Source organism: Mytilus californianus, unplaced genomic scaffold, assembly GCF_021869535.1.
Source record: "Mytilus californianus isolate M0D057914Y unplaced genomic scaffold, xbMytCali1.0.p SCAF_3, whole genome shotgun sequence".
NCBI classification, from domain to species: Eukaryota; Metazoa; Mollusca; class Bivalvia; order Mytilida; family Mytilidae; genus Mytilus; species Mytilus californianus.
The window spans coordinates 43,487,158-43,505,298 of record NW_026262679.1 but is presented as its reverse complement, the minus strand read 5'-3'; the positions used below and the strand labels follow the sequence as shown (position 1 = coordinate 43,505,298).

General features: G+C 33.0%; 1 protein-coding gene across 4 annotated transcripts in view; it reads left to right on the top strand.

Moving 5' to 3' along the window:
* LOC127734631 (alpha-2-macroglobulin-like) overlaps positions 1 to 18,141 on the top strand; it is a 150,245-nt gene that overhangs the window by 26,116 nt on the left and 105,988 nt on the right. For all 4 annotated transcript variants that reach the window (XM_052244611.1, XM_052244607.1, XM_052244609.1 and 1 more), the window contains exons 7-15: positions 2,859 to 2,943; positions 3,136 to 3,265; positions 5,396 to 5,510; positions 5,896 to 6,011; positions 11,801 to 11,974; positions 12,629 to 12,847; positions 14,765 to 14,930; positions 16,612 to 16,665; positions 17,422 to 17,453. In XM_052244611.1, coding sequence (XP_052100571.1) covers positions 2,859 to 2,943; positions 3,136 to 3,265; positions 5,396 to 5,510; positions 5,896 to 6,011; positions 11,801 to 11,974; positions 12,629 to 12,847; positions 14,765 to 14,930; positions 16,612 to 16,665; positions 17,422 to 17,453 — 1,091 coding nt within the window. The remainder of the gene's footprint in view (positions 1 to 2,858; positions 2,944 to 3,135; positions 3,266 to 5,395; positions 5,511 to 5,895; positions 6,012 to 11,800; positions 11,975 to 12,628; positions 12,848 to 14,764; positions 14,931 to 16,611; positions 16,666 to 17,421; positions 17,454 to 18,141) is intronic.

Sequence of the window (18,141 nt, the reverse complement as noted above, 5' to 3'; positions counted from 1 at the left end):
TTGTGTTGTTCTACTTTTATTTGAATGGGTCACATGAAGCTTAAGTGTAGCGGATTCATTTGCCGTTTTTTACACAAGTGGGGCTTAATTTCTTTCACTTCGGCAAGATAGGTTTTTGTCGAGCCTTCGACTTTAGTCGAAAAAGCGAGACATAGCGATCCTACATTCCGTCGGCGTCGTTGTTGTCGTTGTCGTCGGCGGCGTCCACAAATATTCACTCTGTGGTTAAAGTTTTTGAAATTTTAATAACTTTCTTAAACTATCCTTGATTTCTACCAAACTTGGACAGAAGCTTGTTTATGATCATAAGATAGTATACAGAAGTAAATTTTGAAAAATAAAATTCCATTTTTTCCGTATTTTACTTATAAATGGACTTAGTTTTTCTGCCAGGAAATATTACATTCACTCTGTGGTTAAAGTTTTTAAAATTTTAATAACTTTCTTAAACTATCCTGGGTTTGTACCAAACTTGGACAGAAGCTTGTTTATGATCAAATGCTAGTATCTAGAATGAAATTTTGTTTTCTTTCAGTTAACATTACATTCAGTCTGCAGTTAAGTTTTTAAACATTTATTAGATTCATAAACTATCATGGATTTTTACCAAACTTGGACAGAAGCTTCTTACAATCAAAAGATAGTATCAAGAGGAATATTTTTATTGATTTACTTCCTCATTTTTGTTGAGCCTGCGATTAACAGAAAAAGTAGGCGAGACACTGGGTTCCTCGGAACCCTTACGATTTTTTTACAATTACGAAGTGTTATAAATAAATTGGACAGAGATGTATTTAAAAAAAATAGTTACAAATTGTCATGAAATAAAATGTCAGCTTAGCTTCAAAACAATGTCATCCGTATGTCCGTATGTCAGGTATTCTTTATTGATGACTTCTGTAATTAACACAATAAACTTTGTTTTATTGTTTCCTGTAAAATCTCTGTGAAGCAATGACGACATTCAAAGTTTTATTTAACAACTTGCTGTTGATGCTGAAACCATTCTATGAGCAAACTGAGGACACTGTTAGTGAAAGAATGTAAAGACATGACATTTAGGCAGACAATGAACAAAGTTGCCAGTCTTGGAACTTTGTATCCTTGTCTGTCTAAGTATGCAGTATTGAGTCTTCCATTGCCAGTTTCAACAGCTGATTGTGAAAGGTGTTTTTCATGCTTAAACAGAGTTAAAACACCTTTGAGAAAAAGACTATGCCAAAAAGTGCTGAATTGCTTAATGCATATATCAATTGAAGGACCAAAGGAGGAAGATTTTGATTTTGAAAAATGTGTGGTGACCTTTGGAAAGTTGAAACAGAGGAAGATATCAACAAAATAATGTGTAGGCCTACATGGCATTATTTTGTAAATAACTATTGCAGACTGGATTATTTTTATTATTGTTTATAAAGTCTTCCTCTCATCTGTAATAAATACTTTAAAGTTCCATGACAGACTTATATGAATTGCTGTACCTATAAGAAAACAATTAGATTGGTATATGGCTTTAAACATATAAATTATGTAGTGTTACTAATTCTGGAAAAAGAAGCGTCGCGCGCCGCGTTGCAAATTCACCATGGACCCACCATGCATGAAAAATTTTCTAGGGAAGACACTGTGGTGCAGTATATCTCTACAAAGATCATCTACATCCTAGGTGTTATATTGACTGGGTTGACAAAATTGGTCAAGTAACGGTCATATCGATGTTACCGTAAAAAGTGAATGAACGGTTTGACTTGGGTGTTTGAATGCGTTATTGTCGTTAGTTCTTATCATTCTAAGCATATAATTTTGGTAAAAATTATATAACACAGTGTCAATTTGACAGAATGGTTTGGTCGTTATACTTTGTTTGACGCCCTGGTCGTTATTAGTTTGACATTTTCTCAAAACTTACCATCGAGTTGTTCTTCCATTTTCATCCATGAATGATAGTGATGCTTACATTTAGTTTCGTATATATAGCAATTTTGAAATGAAACAAAGTATTTTTTTCTCCCTGGATAAAATCTTTCCGTTAATAATAAGGAATAAACATTTACGTACGTTTAACGTTATTTTGACATTACAAACTTGCCATTCTATGCTTCTCATAAAACGGAATACGAAACCAAAACTAGAACTATTTGAAACAGCCGAGATACGACGGGGCATGAATATGACAGGAACCAATCAAATGTTCCGCAGATGACAATATCGCGGAAAACCCCGTGCGTTATTTTTACCATTGTAGTCTTATTGTCAATATAACATTACTAACCCTGTCGAAATAATCGTTTCTTTGATTAATTTTACTGCATTTCACGCAAAACTTTGACGGATTTATAGTGCAACAACACTTTTCTGACGATTTAACTTACTTTCCGTTTTTCTTTTGCCCATAAAAACAACCAGGTATATTTTTTGTTAGAAGGGGGTTTCCATGTCACGCTTGGGACACAGGAACATACAGATCTAGGTTTGACAAACCTCAATAACAAGACACATTGAATTAGCGGATATTTGATATTTATCAAATCTTCTGCTTCATCATGTCACTGATGCACAATAACAAGTTGTAATCAAATAACATATATTAAATATTTTAAAATTGGGATTTAAGCTTCAGATGGTTATTTGACCAATTTGGAGCACCTTTTTGGCTTTACCCATATATGAAAGAATCAGGAGTGGATCAACTTGACTCAAAAATGTCTTAATTTATTATTATATAAATCCGCCCTACTGCTTTTCTATACTTATGATATACAATTGTCATGAAAGAAAGGCTTTAATTCAATCTATTGAAGTGGCAGTTAAAAAATTAGTAATTTTTTAAATCACAATGATTTTTTATATTTTTATTTTAGTGTTGCCCAAATATGAAGTCACGATCACAGCTCCAACATTTTTATTACCTACAACTGAAACTATTCAAGGAACAGTTTGTGCCAAGTGAGTATTGGTTTTATAACTACATTTAGTTATTAGGTTTTTCAATGAAAATTTTATTAGGTTTTTCATTGAAAATATGTATATTACTAAAACGAAAATTTCATTATTGAGTGTAAAAGATTTTCTTACCTTGTGCATGTTGTATTAAAAGCTGTTAAAACAAAACTAATGTGTATGCTACTTTATATTTAGGTACACCTATGGCAAACCAGTCAAAGGGAAAGTAGAAATATCTGTGTGTTTCCAAGATACCAGTCCATACTTTTACTACTACCGCAGCAGAGATAATTCAGAAAGACCTTGTGCCAACAGAATAATGGATGTGAGCATCTTAAAAATTAAGACAAGAAAAAATTGACAAAGTTATATAGTAAATGCAAAACCTGCTTTTACTTTTTTTCTAGTTTTAAAGTAAACATTCCAGTGGGCAGACTATTTATACTTATGCAAACCTTGTTGACTTTGATTTGATTTTAGGGCAATTTTTCACAAAAATATAGTTTCATGATTTTGTCTCGCCTTGACGGAGTCAAAAAGCGAGACAAAGGTATGCTGTCTCCGGCGGCAGCGGCGTCAAAGGCGTCAACAATGTATTAGTTTGTGATTAGGTCTAGTTCATGGTGAACCACTAGTGGTAGGTCAATGATATTTGGTATGCAGTTGTATTAGCATTGGCACATCTCATTACCATGGAGATTATTTGGCCCAGCCCCCTCAGTCAAGGTCTTTTGACTTTGAAACTTTGCTTAGTTTACATGTATTAGTTTGTGATTAGGTCAGTTTATGGGGAACCACTAGTGGTAGGTCAATGATAATTGGTATGCAGTTGTATAAGCATTAGCACATCTCATTTCCATGGAGAATATTTGGTCCTTACCCCTCAGTCAAGGTCTATTGACTTTGAAACTTTGCTTAGTTTACATGTATTAGTTTGTGATTAGGTCAGTTTATGGGGAACCACTAGTGGTAGGTCAATGATATTCGGTATGCTGTTGTATAAGCATTGGCATATCTCATTTCCATGGAGATTAATTGGCCCCACCCCCTCATTCATGGTCTATTGACTTTGAAACTTTTGCTTAGTTTTCATGTATTAGTTTGTGATTAGGTCAGTTTAAGGGTAACTGTTAGTGGTAGGTCAATGATAATTGGTATGCTTAGTTTACATGTATTGGTTTGCGATTAGGTCAGTTTAAGATGAACACTAATGTTAAGTCAATGATATTCGGTATGCAAATGTATTGGCATTTGCAAGTTTCATTTACATAGTTTACAAGTTAATGTTTGTGTTTAGGTTTGTTTAAAGGGAACGACATATGAAAAGTCAATGGTATTTTGTTTGCAGTTGTATTAGCATTGGCACATCTCATTTCCATGGAGATTGTTTAGCCCTGTACCTTCAGTCATGGTTCATTGACTTTGAATATTTGCATATAACTTACATGTTAAAGTATTGCTATTTTAATTTCAACATTTGCATTATCAAAATAACAAATAGGCGAGACATATCTCTGTGTTAACAGTTTATAGGAAATAATTATGAAATATATATGAGAACCCTTTGAAAAAAGTTGTTGATAAGGAAAAAAGAAATACACTATTTACTTAAAATTGTCCTTGACAATTATATACAGTTAAAGTATTTATCTATTTTGGGAACAGTTTTACAGACCATTTAGAATGTTTTCTAAAATAAGGTAAATGATATGAGATACCCTGAAAAGGTAACCATACCTGATTGTATGACCAGCCAAACAAATTAAGGAAAACACAAGAAAAACAGCCATTGACAACACTGCTCCTAAAAAAGTCTTATTGGGAAAAATTCTGAAGACTTTAATGGTTATTTCAATAATTGATTCAGTAATAAGTATAGTGTTCAGGTGCATAATTTATACTTATTAACTGGGTATGAGTGGAGTCCCCTCGGATACAACTATTGCCCTCGGCTACGCCTCAGGGCAATAGTTGCACATCAGGTGACAATAAACTTACTATTCCATGAATATCCAGTCAGTAAGTGTTTTAATATACCGAAAGAGGGGGCTAAATCAGCTATCGTTATATAAAAAGCAGAAACACAACCATACTGTTTAACGTTTACTTCATCTAAGGCTATGTCCCGCACTAACGTCAACCCTAGATACAATAGGTAAAATGCAGTATTCTCAACATCCTCAAGTCCCATAGCTGCAGTTGAAATTCCACAAAATACAATGACACTTGCGGTCAAGTAGTTTCATCAAGGACAAATAGTTTCAACGCTTGCAATTTGAAAAATACTGAAAATATTGTGTACTTATTTTATATAGAAAATGATAACTGAGGTATAATAATAGACAATGTTGACACTTGGGAGCCTCTTCCTTTTGTCTGTCCACAATTTTCACACATAAGCAAGATTAAAGCTTGATTTTAAATTTGTATGGTTATCCTAAGTCCTGTTTTACAGATTGATGGCTGTGAGACATATATAGTAGATGGTTCAGAACTAATGCTAGATTCCTCCAACTTCAGTAGATATGGAAACTTGATGATAAATGCTACAGTCACAGAGCATGTCACAGGTATGTATTACTCCGATAGGAAGTTAGTTATGTGTTGCTGTCAGACAAACTTCAGGTATGGGGTCTTACAAGAGAATTCATCAGATTATAGTGAGCACAATACCCACAAAAGTGCTTAGACTGACAGAAATCTATCTACTAGGTGTGGCAGTCTAAACAAGGTCATTTCAACCTGAAATCCACAATTTGCCTTTTTTCCCCGATTTTTGACCTGCAGGCTAGGGAATTCTTCATATAACTTATTCATATCACACACTGTTCAGTGTGATATATATATCTTTCCATGTTGGAAATAGGTAACAATCCAAAAACGTAAGAGAAGTAACTTTTCTTGTGATCAGATACTGCCAAGTGTTTACCAGTATTCTTTATTCTTGTTTTATAGGCATATCTTTAAATGGGACAGTCAAGGGACCAGAAATGACATTTGAAGCTGTCAAACTGAAATTTGAAGATGACACACATGGATATTTTAAGGACGCATTCCCTTATTATGCTAGAGTAAGTTATGTATACAATTTGTAGGTACATTAGTAATTGCATGCTGGCATCTCACAATTTAAATTCTACTTGTTAAGTTCTGTATCTATTAAACAGGGTCTGAAACATTTAATCAGCAAAGAGCAATGGAGATATGAATACAGGATAGTCCTTTTACATAGATGTAGAAGGGTAGCTATTATTATAGGCCATAGGAAGGGACTACCAAATATAAAAATAAGCAGATTCGGTATGATTGCTAATGAGACAACTCTTCACCAGAAACCAAATTCACGTAGAAGTTAGCAGCTATAGGTCACCATATGGCATTCAACCATGAGCAAACCCATACCGCATAGCAAGCTTTAAAAGACCCCATGATGACAAATGCAAAACAATTCATACAAGAAAACAAACTGCCTGATTTATGAAAAAATGAATAAACGTAAAACAAATATGATACACAGCAACAAACAAAAACCGCTGAATCACAGGCTCTTGACTTGGGAAGGCACAGACTGTTGCAGGTTAAACATGTTTGTTGGCACCCAATGCTCTGCTAACCTGAAACTGGTGTAACAGCACGACAAAAGAACAAACTATTAAAAAGGATTGAAAAGGGCTTAACCCATTAGATCATTACAAAGCACAAAAAAAACCCCAACAAAACCACTCAAACACAAAGTACATATCAGGTCAACCATACAGCTTTTAACAGTGAGCAAAGCATAACCACATAGTAAGGGCTATTCCATTAAAATGTATGTGGGAGGGTAGGAAGGGAAGTTCAACTGTTGAATGTGGGTCATGGGTCTTTTTTCAGTATGTGTCTATTACAGGGCTTCCAAAATAATTTTTAGCCAGCCGGACATTTTATATAGTATCCCGATTTTAATCCCTTAAGACAAAATAAACAAAAGGCAATTATGGTAGTCAGTTGCCGAGTTGGTCATCCCAATGATTGACATTAAAAAAAAAAAGGATATTAAACTTTCTATGATTCAAATTCGAAGTTCTGACGTAAACTGTTAAATTTGCAGTGCATCATTCGAAGTGTGCAACATCAGCGTACTTATATCAGCCTTAGACTCTTTATTTGTGCAAAATAACGTTGTCAAAAACTTTACTTTCGTCTTTAAATCTTATACCTGATGTTATCTTGACAATGGTAAAACATGGACCAGAGACAGATGCGTAAATTCCATGTACGTTTGCAAAGCATGAATGAGTGTAATTAGCTCTTTCTGCGTTATTTCTTCAAGAAAATATTCGAAATAAACGTGAGATAAAGGTATCAATGACAATTTAAGCCTTTTTTGAAGAAATTAGAATGCATAATTAAATTTCACACCTGTGAACATGCGCACACATGTACTAGTTCAAACAGAGACATGTCTCTGGTTCAAACAACATGGTTATGACGATTTTTCATTTTGACCTTTTTAATTTTTTCATCAAATCATATTTGTAAATGTATTTCTGAATAATTTAAATCTTTTTGACTAAATTAATTAAATGCAAACCGCTGAAATGTAAGAAAATAACTTTGAATAGACCGATCAATGTCCGGTTCAAAATAGTTTACCTGTCACCTGAACAGGTAAATTTCAGTTGTTCTACAACTAATTAGCCTTGATTAAAATGAGAAGGTATTAAAGTAGGGGTTGTTTTGATAGTACTTAATGATCATGTCACTTTTATGTCCGGAAATGTGTGGCTTTTCAGAGCTCCAGATAAGCTGCGTATTTGCGTGATCACGCAATACAAATGATTAAAAACCCAATGCAATTGCCCATTGCAGGGTTCAATAACCCAATTAATTCAAAGGAAAACCCAATTATATGCCAAAACCATGAGTTCTTAACGCTTTTATTCGCTATCGTTTGCGTTATTTACCCTTATCTAATTACAATCGTCGCGTAAATCTATTTTTATAATATTTATAATTGGAAATTTCCTTTCGTTCTAAAAATAGAGCCCTGCATCAAGAAGCTGAAATGGGTCCCTGTTGGAATTTTCCGTTGCTCAAAAGGTACACGTGTTCATGAAAACATTTCGATCTTCTCGGGGTTTATCCAATTAGCGTTTGTCATGTTTTCATATTTTTTTCGAATTGCTCGGGACTTATCGTAACATACAATGAATTAAAACGAAAGTAAATGTCCGGTAAAAATATTGAATAGAAGCATGTTTTCAGCTTCTTTTTGATAGCTGAGGACAAGTTATGATGATAACAAGACTCATCTAGTGTTTTATGAAGCGTCCGTCGAACGCACGGGCGTGTTTGCGTACCTTAACGAGAACATTGCTAGAACAATAAACACGGGGTTTCTTCAAGAACGAAATCAGTTGGAAAAAGTGAAAGGCCAAATTAATTATGACATGATATGTAGTTGGAAAGCATCGGAAACCAAAAGTTCTAATAAGGGACAACTTAACCCAGATTTATGTTAATTAAATTAAACAAAAACATTCAGGTATAATTTTAGTTTATATATTATTTTTTCATTTTAGTTGAGTGAATACACATATCCGTTTTTTTACGTCAATGCAGCTTGACACTTTTTTTATTTTGGTCTAATTGTTCTGTATGCTTAAGATAGCTGTCTTATTGGCAAGTGTTATTTATTTATTTAATGTTGCAGAATTATTTGTATATTGAAGTTGAATGTGGTGTCCGTAATTAAACCACCCTTTAAACCTGGTCAAGGTTTTGGGGTATATCTTAAATCTGGGAACTACTTATTATTTTTATTAAAAAGTAGATCTGGCAAATAGGTGAAAGGACTGGCAAAACTTTCTTACAGCACCTAAATTTCACATAAATTACATAAAAATCTTAACACTAAGCCACACCTACCCCAAATAAACTGTAGGATATCATATGGGATCTAGAAAGGTAATTAGTTACTGTCCAACTATTGATACCAGCTGCAGTTTATATAAGTTGCGAGAAAATACAAAACTGGCAGAACGTTTAAAACGGGACACAAATCAAACGTACAATTGCTCGTCAGTGAATAAACCAAACAAAACAGCTAGCACATATACAAAGAAAGAAACATATTAAAGATGGAAAAACATCTTGGGTTGATATAATGTGATTATAACATGCCTAAATATTCAATATTGTGTTGATGAAAAAACCCAATACATTAAGGAGCTTGGTGGTGAAAAACCCAATTTGATATTTGCTTGAGGGGTGAATCGGAATTGATAATGCAATTAAAAAACTCTATCACCCAATTACATAAAAAAATGATGGGTAAAAACCCCAATTTGTGAATTCTTATCTGGAGCTCTGGCTTTTAAAGGCAAAAGGTTGGGTCAAAAAGATCGCGAATCATGTTAAAATGACCCTCTCTTAAGAAAGCCTTGAAAATTAAAAAGTAGATGACCGTTTCATGCTTTGCCCAGCTGGACTTTTACCGGACATTATACAAATGTCCGGAATATATGACCGTTTTGGAAGCCTTGGGTCTATTACCATCATGCAAAATTATCTAAAAAATGGTTCTTGGTTGTAGGGATATTTTGAAAGTCCCTTCCTACCCTCCCACATACATTTTAATGAAATAGCCCTCAGCTATAAAAGGCTCTAAAATGACAAATGTATAACAATTCAAACAAGAAAACTAAGGACCTAGTTTATTTACAAAAAAAAAAATAGAATATACAGCAACAAACAACAACCACTGAATTACAGGTACATACAGAATGTGGCGGGTTTAAACATGTTTAAAGGGCTCAGACCTCTCCCCAACCAAAGTTCATTACCACCAACATACTATTTTTGAGTAGTAATGCATACAACAAGATTACATACAACTAGAAATGACTCACAACCAATGTCCAAAGATAAAACTTCCCAACCTATCCTTTCTTCTTCATTTTAATGGAATAGCGCTCAAAGAAGATCATTTACATGTCTCTTTTGACATGTTTGAAGTTTTATCACACAAAATAATTCTAACTTTCGATTGAATTATAGATTGATTGTTAATTAGGACTTTTCCAAGAAGAAATGTATGAGAGCTTTGCACAGCAGATTAAATTTTTTCTGTGGGTAATAGAGACTGAAGCAAATACAAATCTGTTACAAATAAAAATTATGGATGGTGGGGTTTAAAAAAAGTGTTGCTCAACCCACACATGCCCTGCCTCCTACATATTTATCCTGGAATAGCCCTTAGAACACCTGTTGCTTGTTAATTATTGGACATTTCCTTTTATTTCATGTGATTTAAAAATATTAGTCCAAATTTAAAATATATTTTTTCATTAAGTGAATACAAAATGCTGTTCTGGTGATTTTAATCTTTGTCACTTATGTAATTAGTATTATACATTTTAGAAATATTAGTAAAATGTTTTTTTCCCATTTTTTTTTTTGCCATAGAACTTTTGCTGAAATAAGATATTAAGTTCACTTTGTATACTAAAAATGGTTAGCATTGTTTTTTGTAATTTTCCCCCCTGTTGCATACAAATCGAGCCTTAAATTTCTGGAAAAAGCATATGCTTTTTGCAAGGTGTTAAAATGTTACTGATATAGTTCTATATTCATCTAATCCTTTATAAATAATGTTTGTTTTAATTTATAACAATTAAAATGTCTTTTGCTCTTTTTAATTTACCAAATGCTGCTAAGGTATTGTGCCGTTAATGCTTTAAAAATGATGAATTATTTTTTCCCTTTCAAAAACTTTAGTAATTTTTAAGGACTCTTAGATTTAAAGTAAGGGCTGTTCCAGAAAATACTATGTCCTTCCCCCCCCGGCTGGGAAGGCAATTTTTTTTTAATTTTATGTGGGTGGTTGTATTTGAAATACCAAAATACAAAGGGAGTGTTGTTCTAATTTATTTTTATTTCTGTGGGTGGTGGGGATTAAAAAAAAAGTGCTGTCCCTGGAGGGGACATAGTATTTTCTAGAACAGCCCTAACAGTGTAAAAAAATAACCCTTTTTTCATTATTCTCATTTTGGTTCTTCATTAAGTAAGTTAGTGTTGCTAAACTCCATAATGGTTGGAATTGTTTGAAATGTTTAAGATCAATTTACAAAGAGCTACTTCACAATTTACACGTTATGTTTCTCCATAATTTGAGGTTATCATTATAAGTAAAAGTTTACCTGGACCAAACTTTTGTTCATCATATATTGCATGCTGTCATTCCTGAGTCATAATTCGGTCTGTTTTTATTAGGGTAAGAACCTTATTTCAGATTTGGTGTTTCTTGATTTTACAACAACAAAAAACACCAAATTTAACTTCATTGTGATGATAACCACATGCTGTTTTAAATAATGTGTTTTAAATATTCCACTATTTTACTTCATTTTCATTTTGCAGATACTGTGAATTCATTAGTATTCGTGGGACACCAATTTTCGTGCATTTCGTGGACAACGAATTTAAATGTTCAACTAAGTATAAATTTTCTATAGGCTTGTTTGCAGACTTTGGCAAACATGAAATCAAATATCTACAAAAATCCTTTTTTTCCTCAATCCACAAAAATTTGTATCCACAAAAATAGATGAATCCACAGTAGCGTGGTTTTCAAAACTTGGTTGTGTTGGTTTTTTTTGAGGGGAGGGGTCGAGGTGAAAGGCATCCATGTCCTTGAACTCATTTGTCATTTAATTTTTGGTCCTTTTAAAAGTAAATCCTCCTAAAGTGGAGGTAAAATTTGATAGTTTATTCCTATTGCCTTTAACGTAGATGAAATGCTTCGTTATTCCTCTTCCTGTTCTTAGCTTAGAATCTTTATACCGTCTTTTAAGTTTTATATGTTTTATTTATTAAGGTAATAGTAACTAAGCCTGATGGAAGTCCTGCCCCAGGAGAACTTATTGAGATAAAAGCTGATAATTATGACCCTGAGTTTCATCTAAAGAGAAATTTTACAAGTGATGATAATGGACTCGTAAAGTTTGCTATCAAGACTTTACCAAAGGATGTTAATAGACTAAGTTTTAATGTAAGTTTGTTGTAGATTTTCACACCTGCAATACAACTTTTCATAAGGATAATATTGAACTATTAACAACAGCTTTACTGATTATAAGGCAATGGAACATTATTCTTAAGGTCAAGTTGCACAAGTTGCAGTAAATGGGCTGACACTGGACACTGATTTTGGTTAAATTTTGCATACAACTTTGGCTCTTTGAACTTTATCAGAAAAAGTAAAACTAAAATGCATTTATCTCTTTTTCTGAAATATTACTGATTGAATTCTTTCAAAGTAGGTGAGCATTTGTATAGAAAGCACATACAATTTGTGAAAAGCGTTCACCAAATCAAATTAGTATGCATCATCACAGTCGTGTTCTAGGTTAAAAAAATGCCTCAAAATGTCGAAATAAGCATTATGTAAAGACGTTGTAGGCTGTCTAAACTAAAGTCAATTTTTGATGTTTTTCACCATGAAATAGTTAACAGATTGGTTAATACACCAAAAACGAAATCAGTGACCACATGTTTATTTTATATCATTAAAACAAAAATTTATGTATCAACAATTGCAACATCTAGTTTTTTTTAAAGAAAAATCTGTTTAATACATAGATCTGCTTTTTACAATAATTAAATTTTGTATGACTTACTTTTTTCACATGTGTAATTTTTGTAGGCGAGGGCACCCAAGTACTTCCAACCTTATGGTAGATACCATCATATTATTAAAATGTATGAGCCAAGTTCTTATCATAATGCTCAGAAATGGTTCTCTCCATCTAATAGTTATATCCACATACCATCAGTGGAAAACAAGGTTAAATGTGGATCCACTTTGGATTTAGATGTTTTGTATTCAACAACACTTGACACTCGGTACAAGTTCTTTGTACAGGTAAGTTGCTAATCTGATAATCAGTACAAATTCTTTGTACAGGTAAGTTGCTAATCTGATAATCAGTACAAATTCTTTGTACAGGTAAGTTGCTAATCTGATAATCAGTACAAATTCTTTGTACAGGTAAGTTGCTTATCATGTTTTTATACGACCGCAAAAATTTTTTTTGCATTGTATATTGGTATGATGTCGTCTGCGTCATCGTCTGAAGACAAATTTGGTTTCCGGACAATAACTTAAGTTTAAGTGAATGGATCTTTATGAAATTTTACCAGAAGGTTCAATATCACAAAAGGAAGGTCGGGATTGATTTTGAGGGTTATGGTACCAACAGTTTAGGAAGTAGGGGCCAAAAAGGGGCAAAAAACAAGCATTTTTGTTGTTTCCAGGCAATAACTTGTTTGTAAGTGTATGGATCTTTTTGAAATTGTACCACAAGGTTCCATATCACAAAAGAAAGGCTGGGATTGAGTTTGGGGGTAATTGCCTGAAACGTTCTGGAATTAGGGGCCAAAAACAAGCATTTTTCTAGTTTCCAGACAATAACTTGTGTTTATGTGTATAGATCTCTCTGAAATTGTAATGCAAGGTACCATACCACAAATGGAAGGCTGGAATTGAGTTTGGGGGTAATTTCCCCAAACGTTCAGGAATTGGAGGCCAAAAGGGGTAAAAACAAGAATTTTTTTAGTTTCCAGACAATAACTTGTGTTTAAGTGTATGGATCTTTCTGAAATTGTACCTCAAGGTACCATACCACAAAGAGAAAGCTGGGATTGTGTTTGGGGGTATTTACTAAAAGGGGAAAAAAAATATTAGGGGGGGGGGGATTTTTTTTTTCATAATTTTTTTTTTTTTTTTTCTTAAAATTGTCCATTTTTGCATTATTTCTGATTTATATTTAAAAGCAAAATATACTGATATGGCAGGAGATACACACCAAATATGACGTGTAAATTATTATATGAAGTATTGTGCAACAGCACACTATTGCGCAATAGCAGGTAATCTTCAATTGCATAGTATTGTGCAATAGCAAGAAATCTTCAATTGCATAGTATTGCGCTATAGCATAATATTGCACAATAGCAAGAAATCTTCCATTGCACAGTATTGCGCAATAGCAAGAAATCTTTATTTGCACAGTATTGCGCAATAGCAAGAAATCTTCAATTGCACAGTATTGCTCAATAGCAAGAAATCTTCAATTGCACAGTATTGCGCAATAGCAATAGCAAGAAATCTTCAATTGCACAATATTGCAGAATAGCAAGAAATATCCAATTGCACAGTATTGTGCAATAGCACAATAGTGCCCAATAGCCAGAAATCTTCAATTGCATAGTATTGCGCAATAGCAAGAAATATCCAATTGCACAGTATTGTGCAATTGCAAGAAATCTTTAATTGAAAATTAATACAAATTTTTCAACCCATTTCAAATTTTTAAGATTATTTTGTGTCAGAAACATATATTATGTCAAAAATTTGATCACAATCCAAATTCAGACAGTATCAAGCTTGAATATTGTGTTCAAACTTGCCCCAACTGTTCAGGGTTGGACCTCAGCGGTCGTATCAGGAATCGCTCAGCGAAGCATTTTATTACAGTCTTGGTAAGCCAGTCGCGCATTTCATTGACATAAAATTCACCGGTGGCACCCTAATTAAAGCAAGTTGATGTTGAAAGTCAGACTTTTCACTCCAGATGTTTATAAAAAAGGACAGATGAGGAAATAAATGAAGGTTGGTAATATTTTGATGAAGGGAGGAACACCATTTAATTTCCTTTAGTCTTGTTACTTTCTTAAGATCAAAATTCAATCTCATTTAACTTATTATGATTGAATATGAAGAGGAGAACATGCCTATTAATAAAAATCAGTTTTGATAAATAACATTTATTTTTTTCAGGTTTTATCCAAGTCACATATGGTGCATCATACACATGTTAAACATCATTTCAAAAGCCACGATGCTGTAAACTTTGACAGTTTACCAGATGACATGTTACTTGATCCATACACTCCACCACCTAGACCTACATGGTTATATCCCATTGATCCTATACCCTATTATGGTAAGATGTGTATTTTAATAAAGGATCCATCTATGGTAGTCAGGAAACAGTATGTTTTCTGGTCTGTTTCCGTCTCATATCGGGTTAAAATCTTTTGTTAATGTAGTTTACCATAAGCTATGGTAACACCAACTCTAAACTATATACACATATTGACCTCCAATTTCTTGGTTCACTGAACATAGAAATGTGATGGTACATTTTCAGGTTAAAGTTTTTGATTAAGTTAGTTTACCGTGAAATTGGGGTCAATTTGAACTTGTAACTTGGTGCATTTGTGAGGCAAAATTTTATGTCAAATACTATTTTGGTCTGATGTTTAGGTTTACTGAGCATAGACACAAGAACGTGCAAGCTGGGCATTATGTTATATGGTAACATTTTATTGTTTTGTATAGACAGATTTACATTGAAGATATTTTGTCGATAAACATGTATTGATAACAATCGACAGACATGTACTTGAGAAGGGCATTGTTTTACATCTTATCTATTTGTTAATGGTTTTAGAATTAAAAAGCTAATTAAATTGACATCCCTAAACTATTTATAGTTTTTAAATGTCATAATGAGAGGAATGGTTTTAACTAATTTCAGACAGTTATTTGCTTGTGGAATGTTTTTTTTTAAAAGTTGCATGACTTGGTGAAAACTGATAAAAAATTATACTTTTGGAAGGGATAGAGGTGTTTTAAGATAAATTTTTATGATTTAAATTATTTTTATTTCAAGTCAAAATTATCCTTGTGATAACCGTTTCCAATTTACCATAGATTTGTCCCTCAAAAAATCAAAAAATTATATCATTAATAGTTGATCACCAGCCCAAAACCATGTGTTTTCTCAATTGTTTTTACAGGATCTTCCTGTTTTGTTCCCAGAGGTCATGCCCCATCCAACTTGTATCATAAATTGTTCGAATAATTGCATATTTTTTAACTATTAAGATTTCAACCTCTAAACCATATATGTTTAAATTTACATGAAAACTTTCTAGTGCATCATATCTTTATAAATAAGATAATGATCAACCACCTTGGTGGTCCTGGTAGGGTGCTCACCTCAAGAGCCTGAGGTCCTGGGTTTTGACCAAATCGATGACATGAAATTGATAGTTGCTGCTTCTGAAATAAGCACATGACATTAGTTTATACACAGAATAGTGTTTCTGGTTAGGTGTCTTCCTGGGAACTGTTACTTTGTGAAATAGATTGTAAAAATCAGGCTCACCATGTTGATAATGTACAAAGCAGGGGTCATATCATTGGCATGTTCACTTCCTGAATAAGCATTTACTGTGGATTCATTTATTTTCGTTGGTACCGATTTTCTTGGATTGAGGAAAACTTGCATTTTCGTGGATATTTGATTTCGTTGCTTTTGCCAAAGTCTGCATATAACCTTAAAGACAATTTGTAATTCGTTGAACACTTAATTTCGTGGTTTACCTGTACCCACAAGATCCACGAAAATTGGTATCCAACGAATATTAATGAATCCACAGTAGGTTGATTGAATGTTTAAACAGCCATCCATCATCCACAAATATTAATAAATTTTTTCAGATTTTATTGTTGAGTATGACTTGTGTCTTGAATAAAAATCTATGGTAAGTAACACATTTTGAATTCAGTTATCCAAAGAAAGTATAACTAATAAAATAACTTGTATATTTGTAAAGATGACCCTGAACTTGGCTATAAACCAGAAGCAGAGAACACTACTATTAGTTTAGGTATGTAGCGTATAAAATAATATTTCAGACCTCTTTCTTTCTTGGACTGTTTAAGAGTTTTAATCTTTAAATCATCTAAGAGCAAAAAAAAAAAAAAAAAAAAAAAAAAATGAAAAAGCAAAAAAAAAAAAAAAATAAATGCAAAAAGCAAAAACGTTATTGGATGAGTCCTATCAGTCATTGATAATCTACATTTATAGGAAAAGGAATACAATTGAGGTCTATTTTTGATGAATAAAAGCATAGAAAATTTAAGACATATTTAGAGCAAAAATTGTCCATTTCATTTAAAAAAGCATTGACTATCATTTTCTATTATTTGTGTCAGTGAATTCTAAAACATTGATACTTGGGGGAATTTTCTATCTCCTGTTATATATTGATCAGAATGTTTTTCGGGGTTTCCCATTGCAAAACATAGACTTTGCCTCATCTACAAAAGGGTTTTCTATCTGCATGAAATTAAAACCTATGTAACGAATGTCCATGAAAACAAATAAAATAATATAATATAAAAAAAATTTAAAATTGAGTTTTTGTTATATCAAGAGTTGATAATGTAAGCATGATTTTACAGACATTTTTAAATTCATTCATTTAATTCATTTACTTTCATTCATAAACTCTCTAGTTACATAATCTAAAGTTCAAGGATAAAAAATATCAGTGTTTGAAATTCATCAGTATTGGATGTGATGCACTATGACATGCTTTTAGCAGTGAAATTAAGTATTTTATAATCTTGTTTTATTGTAGATGGAGTTGAAGGGACAGCAGAAGTAAAACCAGTAAGTTATGTAACATTCAGAATAAGATAATATAAAACAAGGAGAAGTGGTATGATTGCCAATTAGATAATTATCCACCAGAGACCAAATGATGTAGATGTTAGCAACTATAGGTCACTGTACGCCCTTCAACAATTAGCAAAACCCATACAATTTTATTAGCTCACCTGGCCCATAGGGCCAAGTGAGCTTTTCTCATCACTTGGCGTCTGTCGTCGTCAGGCATTAACTTTTACAAAAATTTTCTCCTCTGAAACTACTTGGCCAAAGTTAACCAAACTTGGCCACAATCATCATTGTGGTATCTAGTTTAAAAGACCCAGCTTGCCAATCAAGATGGCAGACATGGCTAAAAATAGAACATAGGGGTAAGATGCAGTTTTAGGCTTATATCTCTGAAACTTTTAAGCATTTAGAGTAAATCTGACATGAAAATGTTCATCAGGTTAAGATCTATCTGCCCATTGTTGGGTTGCTGCCCCTGAATTGGTAATTTTAAGGAAATTTTGCAGTTTTTATACGACCGCAAAAAAATTTTGCGTTCGTATATTGGTATGACGTTGGCGTCGTCGTCCGAAGACACATTAGTTTTCACTCTACCTTTAGTTTAAGTATATGGATCTCTATGAAATTTTACAATAAGGTTCAATACCACAAAAGGAAGGTTGAGATTGATTTTGGGGGTTAT